A 19,479-nucleotide genomic window follows, 5' to 3' on the forward strand; every position below is an offset into this window, starting at 1 on the left:
GTCCCAGTTCGTCCCAGTTTGTCCCAGTTCGTCCCGGCCTCCAACACGGCGCCTCCGCGTTGCCCAGCAACGCCTCGCCCCGCCCCTCCGCGCTGTCAATCAACCGCGTCGCCCAATCGCAGCGCGACTCAGCGTGCCGTCCGCATGGGCGGGGCTTCAACTGACAGGCAGCCCCCTCAACCAATGGGAAGAGCCGCCAGGCGGGCGCTGCGGCGGCGCCGACCAATCGGCGCCGCGGAAGCCCTGCAGGAGCGGAGCGGGCGGCCCCGTGCGGCCCCTCAGAGCCGGGGCGGCGGCGGCGGCGAAGATGGCGGCGGCGGACGGCGACGATTCGCTTTACCCCATCGCGGTGCTCATCGACGAGCTCCGCAACGAGGACGTGCAGGTACCGCTGCCGGGGCCTCGCCGCGGTACCCCCGGGCCGTTCCGGGCCTTCGGGGCCTCTTCCGCGGCTACCGGGGCCCGGCCGCCATCGCCCGGTGGCCGAGGCCCCGCTGCTGATGGCCGCCATGAGACGGCCGCGCTGATTGGATGAGGCGGCCCGGTCCCCTCAGGCGCGGGCGAATGGGCGGCGGCGTTACATGCGCGGGGCGGTTGGGGGATTGCGGTGAAAAGCGCGCTCTGATTGGCTGGAGGGGCGGTTTGTGTTTGTTAGGCGCGTTCTGATTGGTCGGCAGCGCTCTGGTTGGGGGGGGGGAATTCGCCCCTCTTGCCGCTGCGCCCCCTAGCGGCGGGGGCAGCGCGGCTCCCTCCTCGCCGCAGCCAATGGCAGCGCGAGGCCGCGGCAGCGCCGCTCTCCATTGGCTGCCGCCGGCATGGGCGGGGCTTTGCGCGGCCAATCGGAGGCCTCCTCTCTACCGCGGCGCCGCTGCAGAGCCGTGAGACGCCGCTCCTGATTGGCTGCGCCGCTTTGGGGGCGGAGTTTCTTCATGAGGGGGGGGCGATTCCCGCCGTTTTTTTCCCCAGATTTTTCCCAAATTTCCCCAAATTTTCCTCAATTTCCCCCTCCCAGCTGCGCCTCAACAGCATCAAGAAGCTCTCAACCATCGCGCTGGCGCTGGGCGTGGAGCGAACCCGCAGCGAGCTCCTCCCTTTCCTCACCGGTACCTGCAGGGCCCCAAAATTGGGCGGGGGGAAAAAAAAAAAAAAAATCCCAAAATTTGGCGGGAAACTCCCAAAATTTGTGAGGGGGATGGGTTGGGGGCGGGGGCATGCCGGGAAGGTCGCAAAATTCCCACGGGAAGCTGAAAAATCGGCCGAAATCTCCCTGTGGGTGAGTTGTGGGCAGGGCTTAGGGAGGCGGGCGGGGCCTGCGGGTGATTGACGGCTGCGGGAGGGGCCAGGTGAGTGACAGGTGTGTTACCTGTGCGGTCGCAGACACCATCTACGATGAGGACGAGGTGCTGCTGGCGCTGGCGGAGCAGCTGGGCACCTTCACCGCCCTCGTGGGGGGACCCGAGTTCGTGCACTGCCTGCTGGTAGGAGCCTCACCTGGAACTCACCTGAGGGGGGGGGAACACACCTGGGGGGAGAAAAACACACCTGGGGGGGACAGAAACACACCTGGGGGGATAGAAATACACCTGAGGGGGAAAAATCATACCTGGGGAACAGCTGGGGGGGAAAAAAACACACCTGGGGGGGACGGAAACACACCTGAGGGGGAGAAAAACACACCTGAGGGGATAGAAATACACCTGGGGGGGGAAAAACCATACCTGGGGAACAGCTGGGGGGGAAAAAAACACACCTGGGGGGACAGGAATTCACCTGGGGAACAGCTGGAGGGGACAAAAACTCACCTGGGGGTGAGAAAAACACACCTGGGGGGGCAGGAACTCACCTGGGGAACAGCTGGGGGGACAGAAACATACCTGGGGGGGACAGGAACTCACCTGGGGGGGACAAAAACACACCTGGGGGGACAAAAACATACCTGGGGAACACCTGGGGGGGGGAAAAACACACACCTGGGGGAAAAAAATACATCTGGAGGGGACAAAAATACACCTGGAGGGGACAGGAATTCACCTGGGGGGGGGGAAAATGCACCTGGGGGGGAGAAAAATACACCTGGGGAACACCTGGGGGGGACAGAAAGACACCTGGGGGGACAGAAACACACCTGGGGAACAGCTGGGGGGGGGGGGGAAAACATACCTGGGGGGGAGAAAAACACATCTGGGGGGACAGGAACATACCTGGGGAACATCTGGGTGGGACAAAAACACACCTGAGGGGACAGAAACATACCTGAGGGGGAAAAAACCATACCTGGGGAACAGCTGGGGGGACAAAAACACACCTGGGGGGACAGAAACATACCTGGGGAACACCTGGGGGGGTAAAACACACCTGGGGGGGACAAAAACTCACCTGGGGGGGGACAAAAATGCACCTGGGGGGACAGGAACTCACCTGGGGAACAGCTGGGGGGGAAAAAACCACACCTGGGGGGGGACAGAAACACACCTTCGGGGGACAAAATACACCTGGGGAACCCCAAAATGTACCTGGGGAACATCTGGGAGGGACAAAAACACACCTGGGGGGGGGAAGAAATACACCTGGGGAACACTTGGGGGGACAAAAACTCACCTGAGGAAGCCAAAATACACCTGGGGAGCCCCAAAATATACCTGGGGAGCCCCAAAAACACACCTGGGGGGGCTAAAAACTCACCTGGGGACACAAAAATACACCTGGGAAGCCCAAAATACACCTGGGGAGCCCCAAAAACACACCTGGGGGGGCTAAAATCTCACCTGGGGACGCAAAAATACACCTGGGGAACCCCAAAAGCACACCTGGGGGGGCTAAAAACTCACCTGGGGACACAAAAATACACCTGGGGAGCCCAAAATACACCTGGGGAGCCCCAAAATATACCTGGGGGGGGACAAAAACTCACCTGGGGAGACAAAACCACACCTGGGGAGCCAAAAATACACCTGGGGAGCCCCAAAAACACACCTGGGGGGGCTAAAATCTCACCTGGGGACACAAAAATACACCTGGGAAGCCCAAAATACACCTGGGGAGCCCCAAAAACACACCTGGGCAGGGCTGGAACACACCTGGGAGCCCCAAACCCCCGTCCTGTGTCCATCTGTCCACCCAATGTCCATCTGATGGCCTCGTGTCCATCTGTCCATGTCACGTCCATCCCACGTCCATCTGTCCACCTGTGTCCATCTGAGGGCGTCATGTCCATCTGTCCATCCCAGGTTCCTCTGTCCACCTGTCCGTGCTGCGTTCCTCTGTCCATCTGACCACCCAGTGTCCACCTGTCCACCCTGTGTCCACCTGTCCACCCCGTGTCCATCTGACGGCCTCGTGTCCACCTGTCCATCCCACGTTCCTGTGTCCATCCCATGTCCATCTGACCACCCAGTGTCCACCTGTCCACCCTGTGTCCATCTGACGGCCTCGTGTCCACCTGTCCATCCCACGTTCCTGTGTCCATCCCATGTCCATCTGACCATCCTGTGTCCACCTGTCCACCCTGTGTCCTTCTGATGGCCTCGTGTCCATCTGTCCATCCCACGTTCCTCTGTCTATCCCATGTCCACCTATCTGTCCATGCCACGTTCCTCTGTCCATCCCACGTCCATCTGTCCACCTGTCCATCCCACATTCCTTTGTCCATCTGACCACCCCGTGTCCATCTGATGGCCTCGTGTCCATCTGTCCATCCCATGTTCCTCTGTCCATCCCATGTCCATCTGTCCATCCCACATTCCTCTGTCCACCCTGTGTTCATCTTCCCATGCGATGTCCACCTGTCCACCCCGTGTCCACCTGTCCACCCTGTGTCCATCTGATGGCCTCGTGTCCATCTGTCCATCCCACGTTCCTCTGTCCATCCCATGTCCATCTGTCCACCTGTCCATCCCACGTTCCTCTGTCCATCCCACGTCCATCTGTCCACCTGTCCATCCCACGTTCCTTTGTCCATCTGACCACCCTGTGTCCATCCGACAGCCTCGTGTCCATCTGTCCATGCCACGTTCCTCTGTCCATCCCATGTCCATCTGACCATCCTATGTCCATCTGTCCACCCCGTGTCCACCTGTCCACCCTGTGTCCATCCGACAGCCTCATGTCCATCTGTCCATCCCATGTTCCTCTGTCCATCCCATGTCCATCTGACCTTCCACGTTTTCCTGTCCATCCTTCATCCATCTGACCCCTCACGTTCCTCTGTCCATCCTACGTTCCTCTGTCCACCCAATGTCCACCTGTCCACCCAATGTCCACCTGTCCACCCAACGTCCACCTGTCGGTGTGTCCGCAGCCGCCGCTGGAGAGCCTGGCCACGGTGGAGGAGACGGTGGTGCGGGACAAGGCGGTGGAGTCGCTGCGGGCCGTGTCCCACGAGCACTCGCCGCCGGACCTCGAGGGTCACTTCGTGCCGCTGGTCAAGCGCCTGGCCGGAGGAGATTGGTTCACGTCGCGCACCTCGGCCTGCGGCCTCTTCAGCGTCTGCTACCCGCGAGTGTCCAGCCCGGTCAAGGCCGAGCTGCGCCAGTGAGTGACCGAGTGACCGCTGCCGTGGGGGGGGGGTGGGCGTGGGGTCACTGAGGTGGCCACAGGGTCAGTGAGGTGACCACAGGGTCATTGGAGTGACCACGAAGTCACCAATCCATCCTTGGGGTCACTGAGGTGGTCACAGGGTCACCGACCCATCCTTGGGGTCACTGAGGTGACCAGAGGGTCACCAACCCATCCTTGGGGTCACTGAGGTGGCCACAGGGCCAGTGAGGTGGCCACAGGGTCAGTGAGGTGACCACAGGGTCATTGGAGTGACCACGAAGTCACCAACCCATCCTTGGGGTCAGTGAGGTGGCCACAGGGTCACCGACCCATCCTTGGGGTCATTGAGGTGACCACAGGGTTATTGGAGTGACCACAGGGTCATTGGGGTGGCCACAGGGTCATTGGGGTGGATGTGGGGTCATTGAGGTGACCACAGGGTCAGTGAGGTGGCCACAGGGTCAGTGAGATGACCACAGGGTCATTGGGGTGGCCACAGGGTCAGTGAGGTGGCCACAGGGTCAGTGAGATGACCACAGGGTCATTGGGGTGGCCACAGGGTCAGTGAGGTGGCCACAGGGTCATTGGGGTGGCCACAGGGTCATTGAGGTGGCCACAGGGTCATTGGGGTGGCCACAGGGTCATTGAGGTGGGTGTGGGGTCAGTGAGGTGGCCACAGGGTCATTGGAGTGACCACAGGGTCACCAACCCATCCCTGGGGTCATTGAGGTGACCAGAGGGCCACCAATCCATCCTTGGGGTCAGTGAGATGACCACAGGGTCATTGGAGTGACCACAGGGTCACTGAGGTGACCACAGGGTCACCAGTCTATCCTTGGGGTCATTGAGGTGGCCACAAGGTCATTGGGGTGGCCACAGGGTCAGTGAGGTGACCACAGGGTCATTGGAGTGACCACGAAGTCACCAACCCATCCTTGGGGTCATTGGGGTGGCCACAGGGTCAGTGAGGTGACCACAGGGTCATTGAGGTGGGTGTGGGGTCAGTGAGGTGACCACAGGTCAGTGAAGTGACCACAGGGTCATTGGGGTGGCCACAGGGTCATTGGGGTGGCCACAGGGTCATTGAGGTGGGTGTGGGGTCAGTGAGGTGACCACAGGTCAGTGAAGTGACCACAGGGTCATTGGGGTGGCCACAGGGTCATTGAGATGAGTGTGGGGTCAGTGAGGTGACCACAGGGTCAGTGAGGTGACCACAGGGTCATTGGGGTGGGTGTGGGGTCAGTGAGGTGACCACAGGGTCAGTGAGGTGGGTGTGGGGTCAGTGAGGTGACCACAGGGTCAGTGAGGTGGGTGTGGGGTCAGTGAGGTGACCACAGGGTCAGTGAGGTGGCCACAAGGTCATTGGGGTGGCCACAGGGTCATTGAGGTGACCACAGGGTTACCAACCCATCCCTGGGGTCATCGAGGTGAGACCACAGGGTCAGTGAGGTGACCAGAGGGCCACCAATCCATCGTTGGGGTCATTGGAGTGACCACAGGGTCACTGAGATAGCCGTAGAGTCACTGAGGTGACCACAGGGTCACCAATCCATCCTTGGGGTCACTGAGATGACCACAGGGTCACTGAGGTGGCCACAGTGAGGTGACCACAGGGTCATTGGAGTGACCACAGGGTCACCAATCCATCCTTGGGGTCACTGAGATGACCACAGGGTCACTGAGGTGGGTGTGGGGTCACTGAGGTGACCACGGGGGTCACCAACCCTTCCCAGGTGTGCCCAGGTGACCCAGGTGTGCCCGCAGGTACTTCAGGTGGGACAACGCACCCCTAGGTGACCCTTAGGTGTACTCAGGTGCCCCTCAGGTGTATCCAGGTGTACTCAGGTGCCCCCCAGGTGTGTGTAGGCAGCACCCAGGTGTGCTTGCAGGTACTTCAGGTGGGACCACACACCCATAGACCACCCTTAGGTGTACTCAGGTGACCCTTAGGTGTGCCCAGGTGCCCCTCAGGTGTGCCCAGGTGTACTCAGATCCCCCCCAGGTGTGTGTAGGCAGCACCCAGCTGACCCAGGTGTGCCCGCAGGTACTTCCGGAACCTGTGCTCGGACGACACGCCCATGGTGCGGCGCGCGGCCGCCTCCAAGCTGGGCGAGTTCGCCAAGGTGCTGGAGCTGGAGCACGTCAAGAGCGAGATCATCCCCATGTTCTCCAACCTGGCCTCCGACGAGCAGGTACGGCGCACCTGGCGGGAGGCTGGGCACACCTGAGGGGGCTGGGCACACCTGGCGGGCACCCCTGGGGGGGTTGGGCACACCTGGCGGGCACCTGGGGGGAGCTGGGCACACCCAGTGGGCAGCTGCGGGGAGCCTGGGGTTACCTGGGCACACCTGGCGGGCACCTGAGGGGGTTGGGCACACCTGGGGGAAGCTGGGCACACCTGGCGGGCGCCTGAGGGGGCTGGGCACACCTGGGGGGAACCTGGGGGGAGCTGGGCACACCTGGCGGGCGCCTGAGGGGGCTAGGCATACCTGGGGGGCACCTGGGGGGAGGTGGGCGCACCTGGGGGAAGCTGGGCACACCTGGCAGGCACCTGGGGGGCACCTGGATGTTCCTGTGGCTCACCTGTGCACACCTGTGCACACCTGCGCAGGACTCGGTGCGGCTGCTGGTGGCAGAGGCTTAAACATGGGGGTGTCACTGTGGGGGAGTCACCTTTGGGGTCACCTTTGGGGTTACCTGTGGCTCACTCAGGGGTTACCTGTGCACACCTGTGTCTCACCTGTGCACACCTGCAGGACTCGGTGCGGCTGCTGGCGGTGGAGGCTTAAACATGGGGGTGTCACTGTGGGGGAGTCACCTTTGGGGTCACCTTTGGGGTTACCTGTGGCTCACCTGGGGGTTACCTGTGTCTCACCTGTGTCTCACCTGTGCACACCTGCGCAGGACTCAGTGCGGCTGCTGGCGGCGGAGGCGTAAACATGGGAGGGTCACTGTGGGGGAGTCACCTTTGGGGTCACCTTTGGGGTTACCTGTGGCTCACCTGTGGCTCACCTGTGCACACCTGTGCACACCTGCGCAGGACTCGGTGCGGCTGCTGGCGGTGGAGGCTTAAACATGGGAGGGGTCACTGTGGGGGAGTCACCTTTGGGGTCACCTTTGGGGTTACCTGTGGCTCATTCAGGGGTTACCTGTGCACACCTGTGTCTCACCTGTGCACACCTGTGCAGGACTCAGTGCGGCTGCTGGCGGTGGAGGCTTAAACATGGGAGGGGTCACTGTGGGGGAGTCACCTTTGGGGTCACCTTTGGGGTCACCTGTGGCTCACCTGGGGGTTACCTGTGGCTCACCTGTGCACACCTGTGCACACCTGCGCAGGACTCGGTGCGGCTGCTGGCGGTGTAGCCGTGCGCATGGGGGGTCACTGTGGGGGAGTCACCTTTGGGGTCACCTTTGGGGTTACCTGGGGCTCACCTGGGGGTTACCTGTGCACACCTGTGGCTCACCTGTGCACACCTGCAGGACTCGGTGTGGCTGCTGGCAGTGTAGCTGTGCACATGGGAGGGTCACTGTGGGGGAGTCACCTTTGGGGTCACCTTTGGGGTTACCTGTGGCTCACTCAGGGGTTACCTGTGCACACCTGTGTCTCACCTGTGCACACCTGCAGGACTCGGTGCGGCTGCTGGCGGTGGAGGCGTGCGTGAGCATCGCGCAGCTGCTGCCGCAGGAGGAGCTCGAGGGGCTGGTGATGCCCACGCTGCGCCAGGCGGCCGAGGACAAGTCCTGGCGCGTGCGCTACATGGTGGCCGACAAGTTCACCGAGGTGGGCGGCGCACCTGGGCACACCTGGGCGCACCTGGGCGCACCTGGGGGTACCTGGGGGTACCTGGGGATGGGTTTTGGGGATGTTTGGGGTGAGTTTTTGGGGTTTTGAGGAGGGTTTGGGGCATTTTGGGAAGTCTGGGAGATGTCTGGGGACACACCTGGGCACACCTGGCTGTACCTGGGCACACCTGGGGATGGGTTTTGGGGGGTCTGGGGTGGGTTTTGGAGGGTTTGGGGCATTTTTGGAGGTCTGGGGGATGTTTGGGGACACACCTGGGCACACCTGGACACACCTGGACGCACCTGGGCCGTGTCCCCGCAGCTGCAGCGCGCCGTGGGCCCCGAGATCACCAAGACCGACCTGGTGGGCGCCTTCCAGAGCCTCATGAAGGACTGCGAGGCCGAGGTCCGGGCGGCCGCCTCGCACAAGGTCAAAGGTCAGCGGCCACCCCACCCGACCCCTCCCTGGGGTCACCAACCCCACCTTGGTGTCCTCAACTCAACGTTGACGTTCTTCAAGCCAACTTTGATGTCCCCAACCCCACCTTGATGTCACCAACCCCACCTTGGTGTCCTCAACCCAACCTTGGTGTCCTCAACCCAACCTTGGTGTCCTCAACTCAACGTTGACGTTCTTCAACCCAACTTTGATGTCCCCAACCCCACCTTGATGTCACCAAGCCAACTTTGGTGTCCCCAAACCAACCTTGGTGTCCTCAACCCAACCTTGGTGTCCTTAACTCAAACTTGGTGTCACCAACCCAACCTTGGTGCCCTCAACTCAACCTTGACGTTCTTCAACCCAACTTTGATGTCCCCAACCCCACCTTGATGTCACCAAGCCAACTTTGGTGTCCCCAACTCTACTTTGGTATCACCAACCCAACCTTGGTGTCCCCAACCCAACCTTGATGTCCCCAACCCAACTTTGGTGTCCTCAACTCAACCTTGGTGTCACCAACCCAACCTTGGTGTCCTCAACCCAACTTTGGTGTCCCCAACCCAACTTTGGTGTCCTCAACTCAACCTTGGTGTCACCAACCCAACCTTGGTGTCCCTAACCCAACCTTGACGTTCTTCAACCCAACTTTGATGTCCCCAACCCAACCTTGGTGTCCCCAACCCAACCTTGGTGTCCTCAACCCAACTTTGGTGTCCTCAACCCAACCTTGGTGTCCTCAACTCAACCTTGACGTTCTTGAACCCAATCTTGACGTCACCAACCCAACTTTGGTGTCACCAACCCCACCTTGATGTCACCAAGCCAACTTTGGTGTCCCCAACTCTACTTTGGTATCACCAACCCAACCTTGGTGTCCCCAACCCAACCTTGGTGTCCCCAACCCAACTTTGGTGTCCTCAACTCAACCTTGGTGTCCCCAACCCAACCTTGGTGTCCTCAACTCAACCTTGACATTCTTCAACCCAACCTTGACGTCACCAACCCAACTTTGGTGTCCTCAACTCAACCTTGATGTTCTTCAACCCAACTTTGATGTCCCCAACCCCACCTTGATGTCACCAAACCAACTTTGGTGTCCCCAACTCTACTTTGGTGTCCCCAACCCAACCTTGGTGTCACCAACTCAACCTTGGGGTCCCCAACCCAAACTTGATGGGTTTCCACCCAACTTTGATGTTCTTCAACCCGATTTTGGTGTCCTTCAACCCAACCTTGGTATCCCCAACCCAAACTTGGTGTCCCCAACCCAACTTTGGTGTCCCCGAGCCAACCTCGGTGTCCCCCCCCGGTGTCCCCAGAGTTCTGCGAGAACCTGTCCCCGGACTGCCGCGAGGCCGTGATCATGGGCCAGATCCTGCCCTGCATCAAGGTGAGCACCTGGGCGCACCTGGGCACACCTGGGGGCAGCTGGGCACACCTGGGATCCACCTGGGGCACAGCTGGGGGTACCTGGGCACAGCTGGGGCACACCTGGCATCTACCTGGGCACACCTGGGGTACCTGGGGACACACCTGGGCACACGTGGGCACACACTGGGGACATTGGGCACACCTGGGGACGCACCTGAGATACTTCGGGGTGGTGGGATTCACCTGGGGTGGTGGGATCCACCTGGGTACACCTGGACCCACCTGGGCACACCTTGTGGGCACACCTGGGGTGGTGGGACCCACCTGGGGTGGAGGGACCCACCTGGGCACACCTTGGGGGCATACCTGGGCACATTTTGGGGTGGTGGGACCTACCTGGGCACACCTTGGGGGCACACCTGGGGTGGAGGGACCCACCTGGACCCACCTGGGCACACCTTGTGGGCACACCTGGGGTGGTGGGACTCACCTGGGCACACCTTGGGGGCACACCTGGGCACATTTCGGGGTGGAGGGACCCACCTGGACACACCTGGGCACACCTTGTGGGCACACCTGGGCACATTTTGGGGTGGTGGGACCCACCTGGGCACACCTGGACCCACCTGGGCACACCTTGTGGGCACACCTGGGGTGGTGGGACTCACCTGGGCACACCTGGACCCACCTGGGCACACCTTGTGGGCACACCTGGGGTGGAGGGACCCACCTGGGCACACCTTGGGGGCACACCTGGGCACATTTCGGGGTGGTGGGACCCACCTGGACACACCTGGACCCACCTGGGTACACCTTGTGGGCACACCTGGGGTGGTGGGACTCACCTGGGCACACCTGGGCACACCTCGTGGGCACACCTGGGGTGGTGGGACTCACCTGGGCACACCTTGTGGGCACACCTGGGGTGGTGGGACTCACCTGGGCACACCTGGACCCACCTGGGCACACCTCGTGGGCACACCTGGTGTGGCGCGACGCTCCGGGGACACCTTTGGGCGTCTCCTGGTGGCCTCAGAGCCACTCTGCCCCTCCCCCCCGGGGGCCAGGTGAGCTCACCTGTGCCACCTGTGCCACCTGGGCAGGAGCTGGTGTCCGATGCCAACCAGCACGTGAAGTCGGCGCTGGCCTCGGTGATCATGGGGCTGTCGCCCATCCTGGGCAAGGACAACACGGTGGAGCACCTGCTGCCCCTGTTCCTGGCACAGCTCAAGGACGAGGTGAGGCACCTGGGCACACCTGGGCACACCTGGGTACACCTGGGCACAGCTGGACACAGCTGGGTACACCTAGAACACGTGGGGTTACACGGGGATACACCTGGGCACACCTGCTGCCCCTGTTCCTGGCACAGCTCAAGGATGAGGTGAGGCACCTGGGCACACCTGTGACACACCTGTGACACACCTGGGTACACCTGGGTACACCTGGAACACGTGGGGTTACACGGGGATACACCTGGGCACACCTGCTGCCCCTGTTCCTGGCACAGCTCAAGGACGAGGTGAGGCACCTGGGCACACCTGTGACACACCTGTGACACACCTGGGCACAGCTGGGTACACCTGGAACACGTGGGGTTACACGGGGATACACCTGGGCGCACCTGCTGCCCCTGTTCCTGGCACAGCTCAAGGACGAGGTGAGGCACCTGGGCACACCTGGGCACAGCTGGGTACACCTAGAACACGTGGGGTTACACGGGGATACACCTGGGCACACCTGCTGCCCCTGTTCCTGGCACAGCTCAAGGACGAGGTGAGGCACCTGGGCACACCTGGGCACACCTGTGACACACCTGGGTACACCTGGGTACACCTGGAACACGTGGGGTTACACGGGGATACACCTGGGCACACCTGGGCACAGCTGGGTACACCTGGAACACGTGGGGTTACATGGGGATACACCTGGGCACACCTGCTGCCCCTGTTCCTGGCACAGCTCAAGGGCGAGGTGAGGCACCTGGGCACACCTGGGTACACCTGTGACACACCTGGGCACACCTGGGTACACCTGGGCACACCTGTGACACACCTGTGATACACCTGTGACACACTTGGGCACACCTGTGACATACTTTAGCACACCTGGGCATGCCTGGGGAGCCAACATCCACTGGCACCCCATCCCAGTGAGGCCTCCCAGTCCATCCCAGTCCATCCCAGTTCCCTCCCAGTTCCCCCCAGTCCCCTCAATGCACTCCCAGTGTTTTGCAGCTCCCTCTGGTGGCGACTTTGTGAACTGCAGCTCCCTCCCAGTCCATCCCAGTCCCTCCCAATCCCCTCCCAGTAACTCCCAGTCCCTCCCAGTAACTCCCAGTCCCTCCCAGTAACTCCCAGTAACTCCCAGTTCCCTCCCAATCCCCTCCCAGTAACTCCCAGTCCATCCCAGTTCCCCCCAGTCCCCTCAATGCACTCCCAGTGTTTTCGCAGCTCCCTCTGGTGGCGACTTTGTGAACTGCAACTCCCTCCCAATCCATCCCAGTCTCTCCCAGTCCCTCCCAGTAATTCCCAGTGCCCTCCCAGTAACTCCCAGTCTGTCCCAGTGCCCCGAGGTGCGGCTGAACATCATCTCCAACCTGGACTGCGTGAACGAGGTGATCGGCATCCGGCAGCTCTCGCAGTCGCTGCTGCCGGCCATCGTCGAGCTGGCCGAGGACGCCAAGTGGAGAGTCCGGCTGGCCATCATCGAGTACATGCCGCTGCTGGCCGGCCAGCTGGTGAGACTGGGAGGGAGCTGGGAGGGACTGGGGTATACTGGGATGGACTGGGAGGGAGCTGGAGCCGTGTACGGGGCACCGCAGTGGAGATATGGCTTTGTATGGGCTCGTATGGGGGTACTGGGATGGACTGGGAGAGGCATTAGGAGGCACTGAGATATACTGGGAGGGAGCTGGGAGGGACTGGGATATACTGGGATGGACTGGGATATACTGGGAGGGAGCTGGAGCTGTGTATGGGGCGCTGCGGTGAAGTTATGGCTTTGTATGGGCTCGTATGGAGGCACTGGGATATACCGGGAGGGAGCTGGGAGCGACTGGGATATACTGGGAGAAGCCTAGGAGGGACTGGAATATACTGGGAGGGACGGGGATATACTGGGATGGACTGGGAGTGAGCTGGAGCCGTGTATGGGGCGCGGCAGTGAAGTTATAGATTTGTATGGGGGCACTGGGATGGACTGGGATGGACTGGGATGGATTGGGAGGGACTGGGGTATACTGGGATGGACTGGGAGGGAGCTGGAGCCGTGTACGGAGCACCGTGGTGGAGATACGGCTTTGTATGGGCTCGTATGGGGGCACTGGGATGGACTGGGAGGCACTGGGATATACTGGGAGGGAGCTGGGAGCGACTGGGATATACTGGGAGGGAACTGGAGCCGTGTACGGGGCGCTGCGGTGAAGTTATGGCTTTGTATGGGCTTGTATGGGGGCACTGGGATGGACTGGGATGGACTGGGAGAGGCATTAGGAGGCACTGGGATGTACTGGGAGGGAGCGGGGAGGGACTGGGATATACTGGGAGGGAACTGGGAGGGACTGGGACAAACTGGGAGGGAGCTGGAGCCGTGTACGGGGCACTGCGGTGAAGTTACGGCCTTGTACGAGGGGACTGGGATGGACTGGGAGGAACTGGGAGGGGGTTGGAGCTGTGTATGGGGGTACTGGGTTATACTGGGAGGGACTGGGATATACTGGGAGGGAGTTACAGCCCTGTATGGGCTGGTATAAGGGCGCTGGGATATACTGGGAGGGACTGGGATGGACTGGGAGGGACTGGGAGGAACTGGGATGGACTGGGAGGGGTTTGTTCATACTGGTTCATACTGGTTTATGCCGATCCTTACTGGTTCCCGTGGGAGTGTACTGGTTTGTAGTGGTTTATACTGGTTTATACTGGTTTGTACTGGTTTATATTGGCTTATACTGGTTTGTACTGGTTTGTACTGGTCCTTACTGGTGTCTGCCCCTCCTCAGGGCGTGGAGTTCTTCGATGAGAAGCTGAACTCGCTCTGCATGGCCTGGCTGGTGGATCACGGTACTGGGAGGGACTGGGAGGGACTGGGAGGGACTGGGAGCAACTGGGAGCAACTGGGAGGGACTGGGAATGGACTGGGAGGGAACTGGGAATGGACTGGGAGGGAACTGGGAATGGACTGGGAGGGAACTGGGATGAACTGGGAGGGAACTGGGATGGACTGTCCATACCGGTTTATACTGGTCCATGCGGGTTTATACTGGTCCATACTGGTTTATACTGGACCAAACCAGTTTATAGTAGTCCGTACTGGTTTATGTTGATCTTTACTGGTTTAGACTGGTCTGTACCGGTTTATGCCTTTCCAAACTGGTTTATACTGGTGCAAACTGGTCCGTACTGGTTTATATTGGTTCATACCTTTCCAAACTGGTCCATACTGGTTTATACTGGTCTGTACTGGTTTATATTGATCTATACTGGTCTGTACTGGTTTATATCTTTCCAAACTGGTCGGTACTGGTTCATACTGGTCCGTACTGGTTTCCCCGCAGTGTACGCCATCCGCGAGGCCGCCACCAGTAACCTGCGCAAGCTGGTGGAGCGCTTCGGGCACACCTGGGCACAGGGCACCATCGTGCCCAAGGTGCTCGCCATGGCCGCCGACCCCAACTACCTGCACCGCATGACCACGCTCTTCTGCATCAACGTGGGTACCTGGGCACACCTGGGCACACCTGGGTACACCTGGGCATACCTGAGAGGGATAGAAACACACCTGGGCACACCTGGGCACAGCCACAGCACACCTGGGCACAGCTGAGAGGGATAGGAACACACCTGGGCACAGCCACAGCACACCTGGGCACACCTGGGTACACCTGGGCACACCTGAGAGGGATAGAAACACACCTGGGCACACCTGGGGGGGATAGGAACACACCTGGGCACACCTGGGCACATCTGAGGGGGATAGAAACACACCTGGGCACACCTGGGTACACCTGAGAGGAATAGGAACACACCTGGGCACACCTGGGCACAGCCACAGCACACCTGAGAGGGATAGAAACACACCTGGGCACACCTGGGGACACCTGAGAGGAATAGGAACACACCTGGGCACACCTGGGCGTGAGCAATGGATGTCCCCAATCCCTGTCTATGTCCCACCTATCTCACCTGTCCCATCTCACCTGTCCCTATCTCACCTGTCTATATCTCACTTGTCCCATCTTATCTGTCCATGTCTCACCTGTGTCTCACCTGTGCAGGTGCTGCCCATGGCCCTGTCTCACCTGTCCCATCTCACCTGTCCATATCACACCTGTCCCTGTCTCACCTGTCCATATCACACCTGTCCATATCTCACCTGTCCATATCTCACCTGTCCCATCTCACCTGTCCATGTCTCACCTGTATCTCACCTGTGTCTCACCTGTCCCATCTCACCTGTCCATATCACACCTGTCTCACCTGTCCATGTCTCACCTGTCTCTCACCTGTCTCACCTGTCCCACCTGCGCAGATGCTGCCCATGGCCCTGTCTCACCTGTCCCATCTCACCTGTCCCATCTCACCTGTCCATATCACACCTGTCTCACCTGTCCATGTCTCACCTGTATCTCACCTGTCTCACCTGTGTCTCACCTGTCCCACCTGCGCAGGTGCTGTCCGAGGTGTGTGGCCAGGAGGTGACCACCACGCAGATGCTGCCCACCGTGCTGCGCATGGCCGCCGACGCCGTGGCCAACGTTCGCTTCAACGTGGCCAAGTCCCTGCAGCGCATCGGGCCCATCCTGGACAGCGGGTACTGGTTATACTGGTTATACTGGTTTATACTGGGAGCACTGGTTTGGACTGGTTTGGACTGGTTTTACTGGGTTATGTTGTGTTATACTGGTTTATACTGGGTTATACTGGGTTATACTGGTGCGAGCTGCAGCGCATCAGGCCCATCCTGGACAGCGGGTACTGCTTGTACTGGTTATACTGGTTATACTGGTTTATACTGGTTTATACTGGGAGCACTGGTTTATACTGGTTTGGACTGGTTTTACTGGGTTGTGTTATACTGGGTTATACTGGGTGTACCGGTGTGAGCTGCAGCACAACGGGCCCATCCTGGACAGCGGGTACTGGTTACACTGGTTATACTGGTTCATACTGGGAGCACTGGTTTGGACTGGTTTGGACTGGTTTGGACTCGTTTTACTGGGTTATACTGGTTTATACTGGGTGTACTGGTGTGCGCTGCAGCGCAACGGGCCCATCCTGGACAGCGGGTACTGGTTATACTGGTTTATACTGGTTCATACTGGGAGCACTGGTTTGGACTGGTTTGGACTGGTTTGGACTCGTTTTACTGGGTTATACTGGTTTATACTGGGTGTACTGGTGTGCGCTGCAGTGCATCGGGCCCATCCTGGACAGCGGGTACTGGTCTATACTGGTTCATACTGGTTTATACTGGGAGCACTGGTTTGGACTGGTTTTACTGGTTTATGTTGTGTTATACTGGTTTATACTGGGTTATACTGGGTTATACTGGTGCGAGCTGCAGCGCATCGGGCCCATCCTGGACAGCGGGTACTGGTCTATACTGGTTCATACTGGTTTGTACTGGGAGCACTGGTTTGGACTGGTTTATAGTGGTTTTACTGGGTTATGTTGGGTTACAGTGGTTTATACTGGTTTATACTGGTTTATATTGGTTTATACTGGTGTGCACTGCAGGGCAACGGGCCCATCCTGGACAGCGGGAACTGGTTATACTGGTTTATACTGGTTATAGTGGTTTATACCGGTTTATACTGGTTTGGGCTGGGTTACATGGGTTAGGACTGGGTCATATGGGTTTGGGTCCCACACCTGTCCCTGTCTCACCTGTGCTCACCTGTCTGACCTCTCTGTCCCTCACCTGTTCATGTCTCACCTGTCCTGTCTCACCTGTGTCTCACCTGTCTCACCTGTCCCTGTCTCATCTGTCTCTCACCTGTCTATATCTCACTGATCTCACCTGTCTCACCTGTGTCAATCTCACCTGTCTCACCTGTGTCAATCTCACCTGTCTGTATCTCACCTGTCCCACCTGTATCTCACTTGTGTCTCTCACCTGTCCATGTCTCACCTGTTTGTGCCTCACCTATGTCTCACTTGTCTCACCTGTATCTCACCTATCCATGTCTCATCTGTCCATATCTCACCTGTCTCACCTGTCCATGTCTCACCTGTCTCACCTGTGTCTCACCTGTGTCTCACTTGTCTCACCTGTCCATGTCTCACCTGTCTCACCTGTATCTCACCTGTGTCTCACCTGTGTCTCACCTGTCTGTGTCTCACCTGTATCTCACCTGTGTCTCACCTGTGTCTCACCTGTCTCACCTGTATCTCACCTGTGTCTCACCTGTGTCTCACCTGTCTGTGTCTCACCTGTATCTCACCTGTGTCTCACCTGTGTCTCACCTGTGTCTCACCTGTATCTGACCTGTGTCTCAGCTGTCTCACCTGTCCATGTCTCACCTGTATCTCACCTGTGTCTCACCTGTGTCTCACCTGTCTGTGTCTCACCTGTATCTCACCTGTATCTCACCTGTGTCTCACCTGTCTCACCTGTATCTCACCTGTGTCTCACCTGTCCATGTCTCACCTGTGTCTCACTTGTCTCACCTGTCCATGTCTCACCTGTCTCACCTGTGTCTCACCTGTGTCTCACTTGTCTCACCTGTCCATGTCTCACCTGTCCATGTCTCACCTGTGTCTCACCTGTCTCACCTGTCTCACCTGTGTCTCACCTATGTCTCACCTGTTCATGTCTCACCTGTGTCTCACCTGTGTCTCACCTGTCTGTGTCTCACCTGTGTCTCACCTGTGTCTCACCTGTATCTCACCTGTCTCACCTGTCTCACCTGTGTCCCCTGCAGGACGCTGCAGACCGAGGTGAAGCCGGTGCTGGAGAAGCTGACGCAGGACCAGGACGTCGACGTCAAATACTTCGCTCAGGAGGCGCTGACAGGTGAGGGGCACACCTGGGCACACCTGGGCACACACCTGGGCACACCTGGGCACACACCTGGGGGGGTTGGGGATACCTGGGGGGGGCCTGGGGATACACCTGGGCACACCTGGGGGGGTTGGGGGTACCTGGGGGGAGCTGGGCACACCTGGGGGGACACCTGGGGGGGTTGGGGGTACCTGGGGGGAGCTGGGCACACCTGGGGGGACACCTGGGCACACCTGGGCACACCTGGGGGGGTTGGGGGTACCTGGGGGGAGCTGGGCACACCTGGGGGGACACCTGGGGGGGTTGGGGATACACCTGAGGACACCTGGGGAGGCACCTGGGATACCTGGGCACACCTGGGGGGAGCTGGGCACACCTGGGGGACACCTGAGGACACCTGGGCACACCTGGGGGGCTCCTGGGATACCTGGGCACACCTGGGGGGACACCTGGGCACACCTGGGGGGATTTGGGATACCTGGGCACACCTGAGGGGGGGAACCTGGAACTCCCTGAGGACACCTGGAGGGGGGGGATTTGGGACACCTGAGAGACACACCTGGGCACAGCAGGGACACACCTGGGCACAGCAGGGACACACCTGGGCACACCTGGGCACAGCAGGGACACACCTGGGCACACCTGGGCGGCAACAGGAGGGCACAGAGGACACCTGGAGAGACAATGGGGGGGTCAAAGGACACCTGTAGGGGGACCCAGGTGCGCTCAGGTGAGCCCAGGTGAGCTCAGCTGTGCCCAGGTGAGGCCCAGGTGAGCTCAGCTGTGCCCAGGTGAGGCTCAGGTATGCCCAGGTGTGCCCAAGTGTGCCCAGGTGAGCTCAGGTGAGGCTCAGGTGTGCCCAGGTGTGCCCAGGTGAGCTCAGCTGTGCCCAGGTGAGGCTCAGGTATGCCCAGGTGTGCCCAAGTGTGCCCAGGTGAGCTCAGGTGAGGCTCAGGTGAGCCCAGGTAACGCCTCTCTCCCCTCCCCCGCAGTGCTGGCGCTGGCCTGACCCCCCCCGGGGCCCCCCCCGCATGTGACCGACGCTGTGACCGCCCCTCCCCCACCCGGACGGCGCCACCCCTCCCCCCACCCCCCCGGCTGTTGGTTCATTAACTCATCAATTAATTAATTAATTAATGATTTCGCCATTAATAAAAACCACAACGAGGCTCCGGAGTCGTTTATTTGTGGGGGGGGGGGGGGGGGGAGGGGCGGGGGCAGCGCGGGTCACGTGGGGCGAAGCGCGCCCCTCCCCCACTTTTGCAATTAAAAGCGCGCTGGCCCTTTAAGCAGAGGCCACGCCCCCTTCGCGCTCGCGCGCGCAGACGCTCGAGCCACGCCCC

General features: G+C 60.0%; 1 protein-coding gene and 1 long non-coding RNA gene across 2 annotated transcripts; one reads left to right on the plus strand and one right to left on the minus strand.

Moving 5' to 3' along the window:
• The first annotated feature begins 259 nt into the window (after positions 1 to 259).
• Positions 260 to 19,305, plus strand: PPP2R1A (protein phosphatase 2 scaffold subunit Aalpha). Its single transcript, XM_053969419.1, has 15 exons — positions 260 to 385; positions 1,013 to 1,103; positions 1,378 to 1,478; positions 4,298 to 4,530; positions 6,581 to 6,728; positions 8,162 to 8,317; positions 8,642 to 8,756; positions 10,081 to 10,151; positions 11,236 to 11,370; positions 12,699 to 12,872; positions 14,133 to 14,193; positions 14,688 to 14,842; positions 15,801 to 15,943; positions 18,057 to 18,148; positions 19,129 to 19,305. The coding sequence occupies exons 1-15, from the start codon at positions 308 to 310 to the stop codon at positions 19,143 to 19,145; spliced, it is 1,770 nt and encodes a 589-aa protein (XP_053825394.1). The 5' UTR covers positions 260 to 307; the 3' UTR covers positions 19,146 to 19,305.
• Positions 14,795 to 15,213, minus strand: LOC128802841 (uncharacterized). The gene is made up of 3 exons (XR_008435590.1): positions 15,056 to 15,213; positions 14,920 to 14,994; positions 14,795 to 14,870 (listed from the first exon to the last, which is right to left on the minus strand). It is a non-coding gene; the product is annotated as an uncharacterized LOC128802841 (long non-coding RNA).
• Positions 19,306 to 19,479: the final 174 nt, after the last annotated feature.

This window comes from Vidua macroura, unplaced genomic scaffold, assembly GCF_024509145.1.
Source record: "Vidua macroura isolate BioBank_ID:100142 unplaced genomic scaffold, ASM2450914v1 whyUn_scaffold_201, whole genome shotgun sequence".
Lineage (NCBI taxonomy): Eukaryota > Metazoa > Chordata > Aves > Passeriformes > Viduidae > Vidua > Vidua macroura.